This window comes from Geotrypetes seraphini, chromosome 16 (assembly GCF_902459505.1).
Source record: "Geotrypetes seraphini chromosome 16, aGeoSer1.1, whole genome shotgun sequence".
Classification (NCBI taxonomy): Eukaryota; Metazoa; Chordata; class Amphibia; order Gymnophiona; family Dermophiidae; genus Geotrypetes; species Geotrypetes seraphini.
This window is the reverse complement of record NC_047099.1, coordinates 28,650,772-28,671,777: the sequence shown is the minus strand read 5'-3', so window position 1 is coordinate 28,671,777 and position 21,006 is coordinate 28,650,772. Positions and strand designations below refer to the sequence as shown.

The following is a 21,006-nucleotide window of genomic DNA, read 5'->3' as shown; positions in this document are numbered from 1 at the left end:
ATTTTATTGGGCTAGTTAGAATATTTTGAGCCTGATGAAAATATATGAATAAAGAAGCAGGTTTCCGGGTCTTGTCGCGTCTGTGTAGAAAGAACCGACGTTTCAGCCATCATGTTGGACCTTTCTTCAGGGTATGCTGAAGTTTGCAGTGTGTCTTTATATATAGTTATATATAGTGGGTTCATTGACCTGATTGAGAACAGGGAAGTCTAGAACCCACTATAAATATAAACACACTGTAGACCTAAGCGTACCCTGAAGAAAGCCACATCGTGATGACTTAAACATCAGTTCTTTCTACACAGATGTGGCAAGACCCGGAAACCTGCTACAATCATGATGTCAGCAGCGGAAGCCTAATAGAACAGCCAGTAAATAGCACCATCCTTTGAAAATTATAACGAAGGCATTCAGATTTTAAAATTCATCTTTCCTGAAGTCACATGGAAGAAACATTTTCTTATGCAATTTTAGGATATTGTTTTCCAATTACATGCCCCCTTGTGTTCAGGTCAGGCCTAAGCAGAATAATGTAGCACTTGGGGATGAATATACAGCCCAGTAGACCAGCACTGGAGGAAAGAATGGCAAAAATTTCCACAGCCACCATGTATTTGCCTTTGGTGCTCAGGTAGGCCGGGATGAAGGACACCCAGACACTACAGAACACCAGCATGCTGAAAGTGATAAACTGGGCCTCATTGAAACTGTCAGGCAACTTCCTCACTAGGAAAGCCACAACAAAACTTAGAATAGCCAAAAAACCTATATACCCAATCACACTGTAAAATGCGATGGTGGACCCCTCATTACACTGTAGTATCATCTTCCCAATTTCAGACTGTGTATCATATTCAGGGTACGGAGGGGAGATGAACAACCATACAATGCATATCACAAATTCACCTGAGGAGCAGAGAAGGACTAGATAGCTGGAGACTCGTGTCCCAACCCATTTTCTTAACTTGCTGCTAGGCTTGGCAGCTTTGAAGGCGACGGCAACTGTAATCGTTTTCGCCAACACAGAAGAAACAGCAACAGTAAAAATGATTGCGAAAGCAGTTTGCCTGAGAAGACAGGTTACCGACCCAGGAGAATTAATGAATACGAAGGAGCACAGGAAAGACATCTTAAGGGAAATAAGGAGGATGTAGCTGAGATTCCGGTTATTGGCTTTTACCACAGGTGTGTCCCGATATTTAATAAAGATTCCTAGCACTAGAGCATTAATGATGATTAAGAAAATAGAAATGGAAGACAAGGCTATGCCCAAGGAATCGTCGTAGGACAGAAACTCAATGATTCTCGGGAGACACCCATCCTTCTTCTCATTGGGCCACTGATCTTCTGGGCACTTCATGCAATTCTCTGCATCTATGAAATATAACATATCTTATGGATTATTTTGTAAACATTTCCATATCAGCAAATCAATGTTTTGAAGAAAAAGAAGCTTACATAGACAGGTCTGGCTGACACTCTACATGAACCATCTGGGAAGGCCACAGGGACCTAAATCAGCTTTGGGGGTAAAAGTTATGGGCAGTTGGTGCCTCATTGGATTTGTGATTAGACGCGGAAGGGAAATGTTAATGGATGTGAAATAAATAGGTAATATAATAGGAATAAGAACAAAATGGCTTGACTGAAAAGATTTTTTAAAAAACTCCCCCCCCCCCCTTTTTTTAACAAAACCATGAATGCTCTTGCGCTGCAGCTGACAGTCATAAAGTTCCTATGAGCGTCAAAGCAACGCAGAGCATTCAGGTCACTGGCCGGCGCTAAAAATCTCTTGCGAAGGTGGGACATTTTTTTAATTGTCTGTATTTATTCCCCTATAGATATGATCATTTTTATCACAATCTATTTGGTCTTAGCCAGAACTGCGAAGAGTTTTGAATCATTAAAAATAATATAGGATGTCTGGAAGTATTTAAAATCTTGCTACATTTATGCGATGTAGTTCCTATCTTTGCAATATGAGCAGCTGTATATCTCTGTTCATATTAAGCTGATGACTATATACATTCCACTTTTTACTGTATAACACACCATTATGTCTTTTCTTTACCTGTTGTATTAGAATACTCCCCTTCAGAGCAAACGACACAGTCAAAGCAGCAGACCAGCTTATTTTGATCAAGAATTTTCCTGTATCCAGGAACACAGCTCTTAGAGCACACAGATTGGAGAACCTGAGGAAGGAAGGAAGAGAAATATAGCTATTTTCCCACTTCTGAAGTTGTCTTTCTCTCAGTGGCATACCAAGGGGGGAGTGGGGGGGAGGCGGTCCACCCCGGGCACACACCATAAGGGAGTGCCCCCGAGATCAGCATCGGCATCATAGTCCAGTAACCTCAAAGCTCTGCCGGCATCAGGCCTTCCTCTCTGCCAGATCCTGCCTTCTCGGAACCAGGAATTAGGCGGGACCAGCAGAGAGGAAGGCATGATGCTGGCAGAGCAGCGAGTTAAGGTTGCCGACAATGAGAGAACTGTCATACTTCCGGGCTTGCCTCCTAAACCAGCAGCAGCGGTGGCAGTGGCCAGCTCTTGGAGGCAACGCTCTGAACATACTTCTTGTGGCAAGCCATGCTGGGGCCTTCCCTCTGTTGTGTCACTGATACATCACTGATGACGTAGCAGAGAGAAGCCCTGGCGGAGCAGGTTGCAAACAGCCCACTTTGCACTGTTTATAATGGCCAGCCACTGCCACCGCAGTGGCCGCTGTGGGAGGCCTGAAGGTATGTAAATTCTCATGGTGAGAAGGTCGGTTAGGTCTGGAGGTGCTGCACAGGAGGATGGGAGGGAGGTATGGAAAACTGCTGCATGGGGGGATAGGAGGGAGGGATGGAAAGCTGCTGCACATGGAGGGGGAGAAAGGAGAGATAAAGAATTGTTGGACATGCAGAAGAGGAAGGGAGATGAAACAAAGAGGAAAAAAGGGAGAAATCCTGCATATGATGGAGGGGAGGGCGACATGCATGGAGAAGAGAGAAGGAGAAATGTTGGACATAGGGTGGAGGGCAAGGAGAAATGGTGCATGGGGCGAGAGAAATGGTGCACATGATAATGGAGAGGGAAAGGAGAAAGATGATGCATGGAGGGGAATAGAGAAGTTTGACCTAGGGCACAAGGCAGGGAGAGAGAGAGAAATATTGGATATGGAAGTGGAAAGGAAGGTACAGAGATGGAATATGGATGATGAGCACAGAGAAAAAAAGAAAATATCAAATGGGCAGGAGACCCTGGTGAGCGAGTTAACAGAAGACAAAGAGAAACCAGAGCCTGGTACCAACATGATTTGAACAATAAAATGACCAGACAACAAAAGGTAGATAAAATAATTTTATTTTCTACTTTGCGATTACAATATGTCAGATTTGAAATGTGTATCCTGCCAGAGCTGGTATTAGACAGCAAGCGTGAGCTATGACCTAACAGAGAGAAGAAAAGCCTTTTTTGTTTATTTTGTTTACACCACAGCGCCAGGGTGGGATTGGAGAGGTTGTAGTCCTGTTTAATGTTAAATTGTAACCCATTCTGAGCTCACTAGGGAAGAGGGGATATAAAAGTAAACAAACACAATTACTAAAAATATTTTTTATATGGGGTGTGGTGTTAAAAAATGATTGGCCCCTGGTGTCACATACCCTAGGTACTGGTAACTCAGATGTGATGAAAACCAATGTATGATAGAGCAAACACTTTCAACACTGAATGTGAAGATGTCCAAAAATGTAAGACAGGAACAGCATAGACCTAACTCAATCCAAAAAATGAAGGAAAAAGCCTCAGAAAGGGCCCTCCCACCTCACCAATAATAATAATAATAATAATTTTATTCTTGTATACCGCCATACCCAATAAGTTCTAGGTGGTTCACATCCGTTAATTAAGATCCGCGATGACACACGGATTTACAAAATTTTAACAAAGTTTTTAACAAAGTGACAGGCAATGAAGAGGGGAGTGTGGGAACGCTTTAACTGAGATTTAGCAGAGGTAAAGGTAATACAGAAGGTAGGGTTGAAAGGTATGAGATAACGAGAGAGAGACCAAGTGGGGGAGCAGAAGGAACGGGGTGAGTGTGGGAAAGGAGAGAAGCAGGGGGCAAGGGGATTTAAAGACCTGTTCGCGGAAAAGGTGCGTTTTGGGAAGTTTTCTAAAACTAAGGTAAGAGGGGGGCCTCGAGAATCATTTGGGCAAGCCAAGGGTTCAGCTTAGCCGCCTGGTAACCAAAACGGCTCAAAGAGGTGTGCCGATCAGTGAAGATAAGTTGAATGTTTCCTCTATGATTTAATTTCTGTTTGGCACATTACAGCACAGCATAAGACTTTATCACACCATGAAGGTTTTTTTTTTGCCAGTGAGGTGAACGCTCGACCACCTCTTTGAGCCGTTTTGGTGAGGTGAGAGGGCCCTTTCTGAGGCTTTTTCCTTCATTTTTTTTTGGGATTGAGTTAGGTCTATGCTGTTCCTGTCTTACATTTTTGGACATCTTCACATTCAGTGTTGAAAGTGTTTGCTCTAACATACCCTAGGTACGCCACTGCTTTCTTTCTCTCTAAGAGAGATTGTCTATATGTCTGCTACCAAGACTTAGGGCTCTTTTCACAAAGGTGCGCTAAGCGTTTTAACGTGTGCTAACTACACGCTAAACGCTAACGCGTACATGTTAGTCTAAGAACGCATTAGCGGTTAGCATACGCGTATATTTAGAGTACGCTGAAACGCATAGCGCACCTTAGTAAAACAGGGGGTAATAGGGCAGAGTACGATATAGGGGTAATATACGTAATAGGGCAGAGTACGATACTGGGGTTTAAGAAAGGATTGGACAATTTCCTGCTGGAAAAGGGGATAGAGGATTACTGCACAGGCCCTGGACCTGTTGGGCCGCCGCGTGAGCGGACTGCTGGGCACGATGGACCTCAGGTCTGACCCAGCGGAGGCATTGCTTATGTTCTTATGGGAGAGGAGGAGATAGTGGATGCTCTGGATGGGCCATTTGGCCTTTATCTGCCATCATGTTTCTATGTTACTAAAGTTCTGTGACATCACAATGCAGGTGCAAAGAGCCTTAGCCTATAGGAAGAGGAGATGCAAATGTTAAGAGCCTTAGCCAATGCGCTTCCAGAGAGCGTAATAGGGCAGAGTACGGTACTGGGGTTCAAGAAAGGATTGGACAATTTCCTGCTGGAAAAGGGGATAGAGGGGTATAGATAGAGGATTACTGCACAGGTCCTGGACCTGTTGGCCGCCGCGTGGGCGGACTGCTGGGCACGATGGACCTCAGGTCTGACCCAGCGGAGGCATTGCTTATGTTCTTATTCACAACATGCTTAAATTTTCACCACTAAATAGAGAATTTCTGAGAGATCAGAGGTAATTAAAAGGCAGGCTTTATACTCCCCGTGTTTGTACCATAGGGCTGAGATATTTATTCTATATTATTCCACCCCACCTCCCCCTTTCACAAAATATTGCAAGCGGTTTTTAGCGCTGGCTGGCTCGCTGAATGCTCTGCGCGGCTCCGACGCTCATAGAGTTCCTATGAGTATCGGCGCAGCTCAAGGCATTTAGCGCGCTGGCCGGTGATATAAGTCGCTTGTGTGGTTTTGTAAAAGGGGGGGGGGGTATATTTCCAAAGTGCTACTAGACATACACAGCACTGTACACAAACACATAAGAGACAGCCCCAACCTGACAGAGCTTAAATAAGGAATTAGAGGAATATATTTCTCTACTTATGAATGTTCTATACCAGTGGTTCCCAACCCTGTCCTGGAGGACTACCAGCTAGTCGGGTGTTCAGGATAACCCTAATGAATATGCATGGAGCAGCTTTGCATGCCTGAAACCTCCATTATATGCAAATCTCATATTCATTAGGGTTATCCCAAAAACCCAACTGGCTGGTAGTCCTCCAGGACTGGGTTGGGAACCACTGCTCTCTCTGTACAACCAGTGCAGGAATACAAGCACCAAAATATTCAAAATCCAATCAATTCCCACTGTGAACTATCAAACACCCTCATTATTTCATCAACAATTTACAGGAAAAAAAATCCTCAGAGCCCCAGTCAGTATACATATATGAAACTTATTAAGGGGCAATCACCTCATTGCTGAAAAACGTTCCAGAAAATTAAACACAACAGGACACAAAAAAGCATTATTTATGTATCTGTGTTTCGGCAGAGAATTGAAATTTCAAATTTAGGGCTCCTTTTATTAAAGCATGGTAGAGCTTTTTACCGCAGGCCAGCAAGGTAAATGCTCTGATGCTCATTCAGTTCCTGTGACCATCAAAGCAGTACCCTCGCCAGCCCACGGTACGAAGTAGTGAATGACAAGGTGACAAAATTCATCACCATTCCCGTCCCTGTGGATAACTATGGGAAATCATCACCATGTCATTCTTTAAGGAGAGAGGGAAGAATTAGAGTATGAATGGGCACAACAACTGACCCTCAAGCCTTGCATTGAAGAATGCTGGTGTAGAAGGACTGAGGTTGAGATAGACACTAGACAATGACAGTCTCTGGTATCCAGAGCATATATTGTGATGTCATAATGTCTCATTCCACCAATAAAAGCCAAGTTTATCAGTGATGTCACAATGGCTTCATTATCTTATGCTTGGCTCACATAAGAATCAGAGTATGAATGAACCCAACCACTGACCGTCAAGCCATTGAGGAATACTGGTGTAGAAGAACTGAGCTTGAGATAGACACTAAAGAGTGACATGGGATGGTTAGAGAACATAAGACCATAAGCATTGACAAACTGAAGGTCCATCAAGCCTTGTTTCCAGCAGTGGCCAACCCAGATCACAAGTACCTGGCAGAAACCCAAAGAGTAGCAACATTCCAGAGCTGAGATTGTGCTGTCATAATGCCTCATTCCACCAGTGCCTAAGAGCCAACCTCATCAGTGATGTCACAATGGCTTCTTTGTCCTATACCTAGCTCACATAAGAATCAGATTGCGAATGGGCCCAGCCACTGACCCTCAAGCCTTGCACTGAAGAATGCTGGTATAGAAGGACTGAGGTTTAGATAGACACTAAGAAATGACACAGGATTGTTTCCCATGGTTATCCGTGGGGACAGGAAAAGTGATGAATTTTGTCACCATGTCATTCTCTAGTAAGAAGCTCGACCACAGTTTAGTAAAAAACAGTGTTAGACAAAAGTCTCACCTGATGATGGCTAGCATTTTGAAGGACAACAATAAATCTACAGAATTAAATGGTTAATTAAATAGTTAAATATAAAACAACAAAACCATTGAATAAACAAACCAAATTGTAGACCTTCCGCCCAATATTATGTTGTGTTATGTGCAATCTTATATCCTACCAAATTGTGTAACAGTCTGAGATAATATATCAAATACAGCAACTGTAAGCTTTTAATAAGTATTAGCATCACCTGAATGTAATCGTTCAAATCTTGTACAATCACAGCATCTCTTTTATCTGTTTTTGAAAAAAAAAAAAGTTTGGACACGTTTCTAGAGAACAAGACAAAATCTGTTATTGAGACAGACATGGGGGAAGCCACAGCTTGCCTTGCAATCGCTAGCATGGAATATTGCTACTTATTGGGTTTTTGTCAAGTACTTGTGACCTGAATTAGCCCCTGTGGAAACAAGATACTGGCCTAGATGGACCACTAGTCTGTCTTCTATGGCTATTCTTATGTGAGCCAAGTATAGGACAATCAAGCCATTGTGACATCATTGATGAGGCTGGTTCATAGGCATTGATGGAATGAGGCATTATGATGTCACCATCTCAGCTCTGAAATGTTGTTGCTGTTTGGATTTTTTCCGGGTACTTGTGACCTGAATTAGCCCCTGTGGAAACAGGATACTGGCCTAGATGGACCACTGGTCTGATCCAGTATGGCTATTTTTGTGTAACAATAAAATAGAATATTGGTGCACTATTTACTGGGTATGTTTGGTTTTCTGGAAGATATTTTTTATCCAGCTGAACAAGTGATTGGCCCTTAAGTTGGTAAATTTTCAAGCATGCGTACAGACTGAGGATCTGAGGTTTTTTTCCTCCCATACATATATTTTCCACCTATAATTATTTAGAAAATGTAATTGCAATCTTTAGCAAATCCTACACTTCCCTCGCTTTTTGTAAAATGTTCTTTTTCCTCTCAAATAAAATCTACTATGAACAGAATAAATAGTATCAGGCCTGGTTAGAAGGAGTTTTCCATGTGATGGCAGTTTGGTTCACAATGAATCGCTTGTCTTTGGGAGCTGAGGGGTCAACACTTCCAACATGGATCCTGGTAGAAGTTTCATCAGGGAATATAAAAAATTGCGCAATTTCATAGTAGGCTGGAGCACGTCCATTATCATCAAAGAAGATCTCATGTCCATCTGGGCTTTTAAAGTGAACTTCCTTAATGTATTTGTTGAGCTGGAAATATAAACAATGGTTCATTTTTGTTTTTCTTGTTTCTTTTATTTTTTGGATTTAGGTTCTTGATATGTTGTCCTACAGCAGGTAAGATTCATACCTGTGTTAATTCCACCCCTCGGGGGGGGGGGTTGTGTCCAAGATACTTGTATAATCTAGAACAGTGGTTCCCAGCCCTGTCCTGGAAGACCACCAGCCAGTCAGGTTTTTTGGGGTTAGACCTAATGAATATGCATGAGAGAGATTTGCATATAATGGAGGTGACAGGCATATAAATCTGCTCCATGCATATTCATTAGGGCTATCCTGAAAACCTGACTGGCTGGTGGTCCTCCAGGACAGGGTTGGGAACCACTGATCTAGAACACTAATTATTCTGACAAACACCCTCACACACAAACGCACACATTACCACTTGATCTACTGCTATTTTATTACTAATCATTGTGCAAGTCTCAGACTTTCCTTGTATTTTATCTTCAATGTTGAAACAATATCTTCCGGATTCAATATATGGTGGCCAAAATAGGGTGCTGATATAGAGCAAGGTGAGTCAGTTGGAGTGGAAGGGTGGTTGAGAGAGAGGAGGGATGGGGTAGGGCTGGAGGAGGTCTGTCAGATATAGATATGGACTGAGAGAGAGGGGTCAAGCAGAGGAGTGGGGCTAGTTAGGTGCAGGTTGAGACACTGACAGTCAATACAACGCTCAGTTACTCTGCAATTATTGAGACAGATGCTCTGTTCTAGCTCTCCAATGTCTAACACAACCAGATCGCTAGTGGGTGAAAAGACAGTTTGTAGCTCACCTTACTTGCTTTTAAAACAGGTCTAACTGTGCGTGATTTAGCATGCCCAGTTAAATCCTTTGGCTATCCATTAATCCATTATGGCGACTTGGCGAAACTGGATATCTCTGTCGGGATGTCTGAGCAAGGATTTTGTTAGCATACAGCTTGTGGATGGAATCCTTTCACAGATAAGTTTTTTTTTGAGTGACTAGTTGATGCTCATTGACTCTTGCTCTTCCTTTCAAATTGTTATCCTATTTCTGTGGTTGAGAAGGGGCCTGTCTACATTTCTAGAGTTTGATAAGGTGGAATATTTTTCTGGCCTATAATTAGTGTGAAAAGTTGCACTATAACTTTATATTATAGGCTTTTGTGCGAGTAGGATTGTATATATAAAAATGAGAAACGGATGTCTCCTCCACACCCCTTTCAATAGACTCACGCCTATCACAAGCTTTTTCAATATTCACCGACCCTCAGAGGTGCCACCATGATACTTACAATGTTTCACTGTATCCGGCTTCACACACCATATCTTCACCGGGTCACACTTCTCTAACCTTTTTAATTAAATAATTCTTAAACATTTTATCAATAACTATTTTTAACCACAGTATTTAGCTTTTAGCCTCTTTGCCTTTAGGTGGTCAGTTTGTAGGGACGTTTTGAAATCCCAAGTCAATTTTAATGATAGACAGGGTACACATTTGAGATGTCATCACTGCCAGTGGTGCGATAAAACAATTGAGGGTCATCATTGGCAAGATCCACAGACGAAACAAATTATTTATGCTTGGGAGAATACCAATTGTAAAACTGACTGGGTGATATATGTAATAATCTGCCCTTGTCTCCGAGTGTATGTGGGGCGCACAAAATGCCCGATCCATTCCAGGCTCACGGAACATAAGTCAAGGATCTCCACGGGGAACACCATGGCCCCCCTGGTCCAACACTGGACTCAGTTTGGACATACTACGGACCAAATCCAATGGAGGGAGGGAACAAAGAAGAAAGATTAAACTTTTTAGAACAGAAATGGATTTATCGATTAAATTCTATAGAACCGTTCAGTTTAAATTTAGAATTAGAATGGCTTACTCTTATATGAAATCCAACTGGGGAGTCTGTAGTTAAATTGTCCTTCTATATAAAGGGGAGAAGAATATATTAATGAATATTGTCTTTAGGAGCATGAGTGAATATCAACTAGAAATCCCCCCCCCCCCCCCAATACTGAAGAAATGGTTTTGCCAGGGATGATGTCACCATCAGCTGTAGTGGGAGATATAAATAATAGGAATGATAACGCCGCGGTCATCTTTATTTAAAGTACTTGGTGGTTCGATAAGGCGGCGAAAGCTAGTGGAGGTAAGAAATTGTGATATAAGGCAGAATTGATTGTATATTTTGTTGGCATTTTTTTTATATATGACTATCTAAAATAAGGCTTGTATTATCTGTTTAACATCTAGGGATATGAGCCTTGAAAAAACCCGCTGGGTGAAACATGTCGGCATAAATGTCCCTACAAACTGACCACCTAAAGGCAAAAAGGCTAAAAGCTAAGTACCGTGGTTAAAAATAGTTATTGATAAAATGTTTAAAAATTATTTAATTATAAAGGTTAGAGAAGTGTGACCCGGTGAAGATATGGTGCGTGAAGCCGGATACAGTGAAACATTTTGAGTATCATGGAGGCACCTCTGAGGGTCGGTGAATATTGAAAAAGCTTGTGATAGGCGTGAGTCTATTGAAAGGGGTGTGGAGGAGACATCCGTTTCTCATTTCTATAATTAGTGTGAGCATGTTATTATACAGTGAATCTGGTCAGTAACATTGCTCTGGGTACACTGAAGTCTTTTGTTCACCATCAGAAATACAAGCTAGTTCCTCCTCTCCAACAGAAAGGGGGTTTGTGCTGTTTGGATTTTAATTTCAATTACCTCAACACTGAATGGATAAATGTTACATCAGGGAGTGCTAGGGGGGTAAAATTCCTAGACGTCATAAATAACTGCTTCTTGGAGCAAATGGTCTAGGAACTGACAAAAGGGGGAGCTATTTTAGATCTGGTCCTTAATGGAATGCAAGATATAGTACAGGAGGCAGCTGTGTTGGAAAACAGTGATCATAATGTAATTAAATTTAATCTGATATCTGGAGTGACATTGCAAAAGAAATCTACTGTAGTGGCATTTAATTTTCAAAAGGCCGACTATGATAAAATGAGGAAAATAGTTAAAAAGAAGTTACAAGGATCAGTTGCAAAGGTAAGGACTGTAAACCCTTCGCTGTCATCAATTGCTTTGGCACCAACATTTGCTGTCATCAATAAAGACTGTTTTTGTTGATGCAGACTTTGGCTGTGGACATCTCTACCTTACAACTATTTTGTTTGCTCTGGTGTTTCCAACGTAAAGGTTCCCTATCTGCATTTTTCTTCAGTGTTATTTAAAAATAGCATGGTGGAAGCCCAGACCAGATGTATTCCATGTATTACCAAAGGTGGAAAGAAGAGAAAATGAGAGCTGGCTTGGTTAAAAAGTGAAGTGAAAGAGGCTATTAGAACCAAAAAATCATCATCTAAAGAATGGAAAAGTGATCTAAATGAAGAATATAAGAAGAAACATAAGTGCTGGCAAGCTAGATGCAAAGCATTGATAAAGAAAACTATGAAAGAATTTGAATAGAAACTTGCTGAAGAGGCAAAAAGTCATACTAACAATTTTTTTAGATACATCAGAAGCAGAAAACCTGTGAGGGCATCCGTGGGACTGTTGGATGATCAAGGAACAAAAGTGGCAATCAGGGAGGATAAGGCCATAGCAGAGAGACTGAATTAATTCTTTAATTTGGTCTTTACGGAAGATATAGAAGATCTACCTGAACCTTGGTTTTCAAGGGTGATGATGAAGAGGAACTGAAAGAAATCTCGGTGAATCTAGAAAATGTACTAAGCCAAATTGACAAGTTAAAAAATGACAAATCACCTGGACCAGATGGTATACATCCCAGGGTACTTAAAGAACTCAAACATGAAATTGTTGACCTGCTGTTAGTGTTCTCTAAACTGTGTAGTATCTGAAGATTAGAGTGTGGCCATTGTTACGCTGATTTTTAAAAAGGATTCTGGGGAGATCTGGGAAATTACAGACCGGTAAGCCTGACTTCGGTGCTGTGCAAAATAGTGCAAACAACTATAAAAAATAAAATTGTGGAACACGTACACAAACATGAATTAATGGGACAGAATCAGCATGGGTTCAGCTGAGGAAGATCTTGCCTTACTAAGTTGCTTGACTTCTTTGAAGGTATGAATAAACATGTGAATAAAGGCAAGCTGGTTGATGTAGTATATCTAGATTTCCAGAAAGTTCCTCAAGAGAGGCTCCTGAGAAAATTAAAGAGTCATGGGATATGAGGCAATGTTCAGTTGTGGATTAGAAATTGGTTATCAGAAAGAAAATAGATGGTGGTGTTAAATGGCCATTTTTCTCAGTGAAGGAGGGTAAATAGTAGAGTGCCACAGGGATCTGTACTGGAACCGGTGCTATTTAATTATTTATAAATAATCTGTAAATTGGAACAATGAGTGAGGTGATTAAATTTGCAGATGACACTAAACTGTTCAAAGTTGTTAAAACAGTGCCGATTGTAAAAAAAAATTGCAGGTAGACCTTAGGAAATTGTAAGAATGGGCATACAAATGGCAGATGAAATTTAATGTGGACAAATGCAAAGTGATGCGCATTGGGAAGAATAACCCAAATCATAAGTACATAAGTAGTCGCCTCCGCCGGGGCAGACCAGAGGTCCATCCAGCCCAGCGGTCCGCTCACGCGGCGGCCCATCAGGCATATTGCCTGATCAGCGGTCCCTGTCTAATTTTATGCCTACCTCTACACTTATCTCTAAACCTTCCACTGCTCTTATCTGTACCCCTCAATCCCTTTGTCTTCCAGGAACCTATCCAGGTCATCCTTGAAACCCTGTACTGTGCTATTTCTTATCACGGCCTCCGGAAGGGTGTTCCATGTGTCCACCACCCTCTGTGTGAAAAAGAACTTCCTTGCGTTTGTTTTAAACCTGTCCCCCTTCAATTTCATCGAGTGACCCCTTGTTCTTGTTGTTTCTTTCAAATTGAAAAATCTGTCTTTGTCAACCTTTTCGATGCCTCTCAGGATCTTGAAGGTCTCTATCATATCTCCTCTGAGTCTCCTCTTTTCCAGGGAGAACAGCCCCAGCTTCTTCAGTCTGTCAGTGTATGTAAGGTTTTCCATACCTTTACCATACCATAGTTACCAGATGCTAGGGTCCACCTTGAGGGTTAGTGCCCAAGAAAAAGATCTGAGTGTCATTATAGACAATATGATGAAACCTTTTGCCTAATGTGCAGTGACGGCCAAAAAAAGCAAACGACATGATAAGAATTATTTAAAAAGGGATGGTTAACAAGACAAAGAATGTTATAATGCGTCTATATCATTCCATGGTGCAACCTCACCTTGAGTATTGTGTTCATTTCTGGTCACCTTATCTCAAGAAAGATATAGCGGTACTAGAAAAAAAAAAGGCTAACCAAGATGATAAAGGGTATTGAATTCTTCTCATAAGAGGAAAGACTAAAAAGGTTGGGGCTCTTCAACCTGAGAAAGAGATGGCTGAGGGGGAGATATGACTGAAGTCTACAAAATGCTGAGTGGTGTAGAATGGGTACAAGTGGATCAATTTTTTTACTCCACCAAAAATGATAACGACTAGGGGACACTCGATGAAGTTACAGGGAAATACTTTTAAAACCAATAGGAGGATATATTTTATCACTCAGAGAATAGTTAAGCTCTGGAACTCATTGCCAGAGGTTGTGGTAAGAGCGGATAGCATAGCTGGTTTTAAGAAAGGTTTGGACAATTCCTGGAGTAAAAGTCCACAGTCAGTTATTGAGAAAGAGATGGGGAAAGCCATTGCTTGCCCTGGATCAGTAGCATGGAATATGCTACTCTTTGGGGTTTTGCCAGGTACTAGTGACCTGGATTGGCCACTGTGAGAACGGGCTATTGGGCTTGATGGACCATTGGCCTGACCCAATAAGGCTAATCTTATGTTCTTATGGATTCTGATTGCATAACTAGCATAGATTCACTTCGCAATTCATCCCAGCATACACAGAGTCCTTTGATTTTTTTTTATCTCACCAAACTCCCAACTGAGTGATTTTTTTTAATTATTATTTTTATACACTTTCATATTCAATATTCTTATAGGCGCTTAATCTCAACCCTTCCCCTATGTTTGTCTGTCCAAAGGATTTTCACACTTGTTTGCATCTTACGAGCCAAACTGTCTACCATGCATTGCATTTTCCTAACATTTTGCCTCCATAACCTCCCTCTCTGATGATGCTCTGATGAGATATGTCCTTCTAGGTACAGACATAAAGAATTACATAGTAATTGGTGCGCAGCTATTCGCATGTACTTTATAGAAGTAACCTCAACTTCGGCATTAGATTTTTGAAATTATGGGGTCCTTTAACTAAGGGCTCCTTTTACGAAGGTGCACTAACGGTTTTAGCGTGCACTACACGCTAACGCCTCCATAGAGCTTGCGTTAGTATTTTCCGTGTAGCGTGGGGGTTAGCATGCGCTAAAAACGCTAACGCACCTTCGTAAAAGGAACCCTAAGCTTCAGTAAAATGCAGCCTTAGTGCGGCCCTTGAACTAAGGCCATTTTTATGCTGCCATTAGCAAAAGTTCTATGCTGCCTACATTTTGGATGCTCCATGCATTTTGCTTATCACCACTTTTATTAACTGGAGCAAAGATGAATGGACATAACTAATGCACCAATTATCTTTCTCTGCTACCCTGGCAAAAACCAGCTGCTCCATCAGTGACAGAAACCTATACCTTTTTGTGTAGAACTAACCATGAATGTCCCACTATAGCCATTAACATTTGCTGCTTCCTAAAGGGGATGAAGAATTGGAATTGGCACCTGGGCCAATCAGGGCCTTAGGCCCCTTCCCGGTGCATCCCAGGATGCACTGGGAGGGGCCTAAGACTTTGACAGGTTCAGATACCAAAGGCCAATCCTATGGAAGTAGCTTTAGGTGCCTGGGCCAATCAAAACCTTGGCCCCTCCCAGGGTATCTCAGGATGCACCAGAAAGGGGAAGGCCCACCATTTTGAAGAAGTGAGCCTGCCTGCAGGAGGGAGGGGGCATCCCTACTGATGTTATTTGCATAAGGTACAGGGGGGGTAAGATTGTGGAATGTGTGTGTGGGGGGGGGTGTTCCGGGTGAACAAGACAGGAGGGAATGGGCATCCCTCCTGCTGTTTTTCATGGTGGGATCAGGTAGCCTTCCCTCCTGCTGATATTGTTTTACAGTTTGAGGGCTGTCATTTTGAGGGGGGGCTGTCACTGGAGGACGGGGTCAGCATGACTGTTTTTTTAATGGGGCCAGATATTATGCATGTGTAACACACACACATATCTGTGCCCATTAAAAAAAGAAAAAGCTGGCTTTTTTTTTAAACACTACCGCTACCTCCAGATCTGTCAGAGATTTCAGAGCATTAAATACTGGCACTTCATTTTTTGCATCACGTGGGCATCAATCGGAGTTCTAATTTTAATACAGATGAGCTCGTTGTAATGTATTTACAAACAAATTATTGGAAAAGATGTAATACTTTGTCGCTAAACCGCTTAAAACTGGTTTAGCGATGATCATTAAACGCACAGTGAGTTTTGTGCATTTGCGCCTTAATGTTTCCCCAGCTGCGTACTTCTCTCCAAACTCCCCCCCCCCCCCCCCAATGACTCTTGAATACCAATAAAGAGTAAGTAAACAAAAACATAGCTCCAGGCCATTTCTCCCATATTGCCTTTGGTCATTTGCTATTTCACCATTGAAGGGTGCTTTTACTGAGGTGTGTTAACTGATTTCATGCGCTAAATCGATTAGTACGCCTTAGTAAAAGGATCTACTTTTGTCCCTTCTTCAATATGTAGAAAGATTTTTTTTTTTAGTTCCTCATTTATAGCCAAGCTAAATAGTTAACAGTTCTCCATAGGGATTTAGATTAATTTAGATTAACCCTGAGGATGTGGGTTTAAATCCCTTGCTGTTCCTTGTGACCCTGGGTAAGTCACTTAATCCCCTCATTGTCCCAGGTACACTAGATAGAGTTTAAGCCCACCGGGACAGATAGGGAAATATGATAAAGTACCTGAATGCAAACCACTTAGGATATAAGTGGTATATAAGTAATTAAATAAATCTGCAATGTTAGTAACTATTTTACTGTAAGGAGAAAAAATTACATTAGCTAGATGAAGTAAACCCGGAAGGTTTACCTGCCATGGCTGAAATTCCATTTTAAGACTCTCCCCAAGTTGAGACTTGGCAGTGTACAAGTTGTTTAAAGCATGAGCCAGGGCATAGACCATGTTGTAAAGACTGTAAGTGAACGGAAAATGGTCCACATCAAAATCTGAAACAGAAAAGTTATACAGTGTCTCCTCGCCTGTGCATTTCTTCACATCTCAACATTTAGGCTAAAGGGCAACTCACCCTCAAGTGATTCACTCCACATAGACTTGAAAAAAGAAGACTCCTGGAATATAGAGTGTTTGAGAGTTTGGAGGAAGTGTTTGAAACCTGGAATTTCTCCCTTTGGAATGGTAAACATTAGGGAACCATTGAATTTAGTACAATGCGAAGGCACGATGGCAGCAGATATGCTCTGAACGGAAGACGACTTCGCAGTAAAAATCAATATTTTGTCATCCATAATTTTAAGCTCATCGATGCACAATGCATAAATCATATAAACGGTGGTGGTGTGTATAATAATCACATTGGCCGTTGAGTTATTGATCTTCGCGGAAATCTGTGCCAGTCTATAATTTAGGCTCTCCAGAGATAAATTGTCAGAAGGAAGCGACTCCAAGAAATCTACACAGGTCCCACTCCTGATAATCTCCCTCTTCAGGTCTTCACTGAGCTGCACATCATTCTCGTCGTATGAGGTGAGAATCCCCACCCAGCTCCATCCAAAGACTTTAAGAAGCTGAATCATACCATAGTAATCGGAATAATCGTTAGGAAAGGTGCGATAAAAGAATGGGAACTCAACTTGGTCATTCAGAGATGTTTCTGTGAATCCATAACTGATCTAGGATGAAAGAAGTCAAAGGATTTGATCTGTTTTTAGATGTCAACAATTGTTTCAATAATTTTTGCACACTCTGTTGAATTTTTCCATTGAATCAATCAGACAATCTAATGAAATCTCACAAAGAAAAAAAAACCTTCAAATTTCTCTTGTTATCATTCTCTTTATATAGAGGCACAAAATATTGCAGCTACCAGAATTAATTTAAACAGTGAACATATTGAAATATAAAATGCATCAAATTTCTAGAGATTACATACTGAGATGGGTTCCTTCAGTACCTGCGGGTATCTATAGATCCCTGTAAGTCTGGCAATTGAATGTGATGTCTTTGAAGAAAGGCTTCCAATGAAACCTGCCAAATGACCCTGTTGATGACATGCATAGCCCGGAACCGGTTTCTTGTGTCCTGACAATATGCTCATAACGCCACACAACGAAAAATATATATCAGAACAGGAGTCGTAGATTTGGAAGCCCAGGGTAATATTGGGTAATATTTCTGTATTTTGATTGATCTCTTCAATAACAAAATAAAAGGTCAAGAGATGTTGATAGTAGTGGATCATTCTGGGTGTGAGAACAAGATATTTACAAATTTAAACGGCACAGCATTATGCTACTTTCTCATTATGCTGCTTTCGGTTCATAGACTAAACTGCGTGAGATAATCGCTTACGGACAATGCAGGGCAGACAGTCGTGCGCGTGGCATCAGTGCACTGGATTAAAACAGTGTTTTAAAGCGCTCCGAGGGGGTGTGTTGGTGGGGATCTCTCCCCCCCCCACACACACACACACACATTTTACTTAGAACTGTTGGTACTTCCGTTGTGGAAGGTATTGGTGAGGGGAACCCCCCATTATAGAGGAAACAGTGCTTTTCCCCTATTTTTTAGGGAAAAATTATAGAATCGGGTTCTCCATCCACCCACAATGGGTGCGCCAACAGTTCTAAGTAAAGTGGGAGGGTTCCCCCCATACCCCCCTCCTCACAGCGCTTTAAAATAGTGTTTTAATCCAGCACGCTGACATCCTGCGCGCGATTGTCTGCCCAGCATTGTCTGTGCACGATTGTCCCCAACCTGCTGCTCAAGCCAGCGTCGGCTCTTCCTGGGGGGGGGAGTCAGTGATGTAGTTAGGGAGGAGGAGGAGTGGTCTGCCCCAGGTACTGTCGCCCGTCCTCCTCTCTGCCCCTGCTCTTAACCTGCACCCCCCCACCCCCACCATGCACGAGCCCCTTCCCTTCCATTGTACCTCTTTAATGGTTCCGGCATAAGCAGTATCCCCAACCTGCTGCTCAAGCCAGCGTCGGCTCTTCCTGGGGGGGGGGACTCCCCCCCCTCCCCACACACACACACACACTTTACTTAGAACTGTTGGCACTCCCATTGTGGAGGATGTTGGTGAGGAAACAGTGCTTTTCCCCTATTTTTTAGGGAAAAATTACAAATCAGGTTCTCCACCCACCCACAACGGGAGCACCAACAATTCTCCTCGGAGCGCTTTAAAATAATGTTTTAATCTAGCACGCTGACATCCTGCGCGCGATTGTCTGCCTGGCATTGTCTGTGCACGATTGTCTGACGGGGTTTTGACTCGTCACCGCTGCTTTCTCAGTAGTTGCTCTGCAACTTTGGAATACTCTTCCAGCTCCTGTAAGAGAGGAAAATAATCTAGACCGCTTTAAAGACCTTCTTAAGAGCCATTTATTTAAGGATGCATTAATTCCTCCTCTAATTCCCTCCTGTCAATCTTTCAAAAGAAGCAAAATTTCACGTTCCCCTTCCATATGTTCTCTCCTTAACGGTTTTCTTTCCTATGCTAATTGTATTTCCTCCCATCTTCCTTTTGTCTCGTGTTAGTCTAGTCCAATATGTTAAATATTTGTTATGCCATTTGCTCTACTTGTTTTATGCTCCTTTTTAATTGGATTGTTATTGGCATTTTTATTTTTATTTGTTTCCCCCATTATATTTTATCTGCATCTCACTTAGATCAAATTTTAATAAAAACTTGAAACTTTACTATAATCCTGACTTACACGAAACCATCCTATTCTAGTACTGAGTCCTACCGGCCAGTTCTGTCAGTGAATCTCAGCCATGCCCTGCAGTATCTTAAGACAATTTGGCACTAAAACCCCTCACAGATCTTTTGTAAATGCGCATGTGTCGAGTCTCTTTCATTTGAAAGGAACATCAGTGTCGGCCATTTTGTATCTGCTGCCTGTGGTCATGTGACAGAAGTTAATGATGTCACAATACCTCAACGTGTAGTGTAAAGTCTGTACAATAAGATGATGGACTTGTTTTTCCTACATTAACCAATTTTGATTTTATTTTATTTTTTAAATTGTTGCTCATTAATTTCAGCATGACTCTCGTACATATTGAATTTATATCCCTATCTACTTAAATTGGACACATTTGAGCTGGGTAGACTGGGTGAACTAATTTGGTCTTTATCTGCTGTTATTTACTATGTTATAAAATTGTTAGAGGTCAGGACAGAATGCTGCTGCATTTTGGCTCTTGTTAGATGCATTTTATTTGCCCACTGGCTTGCTAAGGGAAATAGTCAATTCATTCATTCACTCAATTCAAAATACCACCGCTACGACTAATCGTGATAATAATATTAATCCCCCTCCCCCCACCTTTTACAAAGCTGCAGTAGGGGGGTTTTAGCACAGAATGGTGAGATAAAAGCTCTGACACTCATTCGATTCTTATAAGCGTCGGAGCTTTTATCTCACCAGCCGGCGCTAAAACCCTCTACTGCAAATTTGTAAAAGGGAGGGGTGGATTGGAAAGACAATAACAGCGCCCTTTGGGATGAATTTTCAATAGCAATATCACGTATACGTTTAAGGCCCTTTTCTTCATCGGGAAATTTAGAAATACTGCAAAATATATGCACTCTTTTCTGGATATTAAAATGCTTGCATGCGTTATCAGAAAAGGTGCGGTACGCACCCCGAAAATGGCAAGGCCAAATCAAGTGTGCGCATGTCATATCACATCATACCTAACACGAGTTTATCTTGGACAGATTAGAATCAGGGGTGTCCAATGTCGGTCCTCGAGGGCCGCAATCCAGTCGGGTTTTTAGGATTTCCCCAATGAATATGCATGAGATCTATATACATGCACTGCTTTCTATGCATATTCATTGGGGAAATCCTAAAAACCCGACTGGATTGCGGCCCTCGAGGACCGACATTGGACACCCCTGGATTAGATGGACCGCACAGGTCTTTATCTAAACTAAACAAAACTCAAACTTACCTCCTCTTTTACTAAGGTGCGCTCACCGATTAAGGCGCGCTAATCGAATTAGCACACGCTAAATGTTAACGCATCCATAGACTAACACGTGCGCGTTAGTTTTATACACCGGGTCATCAACCAATTTGGAGCTCGACTCGGTTAGCATTAAGAATAAAGTAATGCAACAGAAATCTAGTTTGGAAAAAGTAGAATAATCCATTTCCAAATGTTTGGCCAACAAGACTGTCCTCGGAGCCTTCCTGAACGATAGGACGGGGGCCTAAGATTCTTAGCGAGAGTGGCAAGTTATTC

The 21,006-nt window shown here is 41.8% G+C and overlaps 1 protein-coding gene across 1 annotated transcript; it reads right to left on the bottom strand.

Moving 5' to 3' along the window:
• Nucleotides 1–460: 460 nt before the first annotated feature.
• On the bottom strand, nucleotides 461–17,992 carry LOC117349778 (vomeronasal type-2 receptor 26-like). Its single transcript, XM_033923373.1, has 5 exons — nucleotides 17,705–17,992; nucleotides 16,961–17,423; nucleotides 16,603–16,739; nucleotides 2,072–2,195; nucleotides 461–1,374 (listed from the first exon to the last, which is right to left on the bottom strand). Exons 1-5 carry the CDS (start codon nucleotides 17,990–17,992, stop codon nucleotides 461–463), a joined length of 1,926 nt encoding a protein of 641 aa, XP_033779264.1.
• Between the last annotated feature and the right edge of the window lie 3,014 nt (nucleotides 17,993–21,006).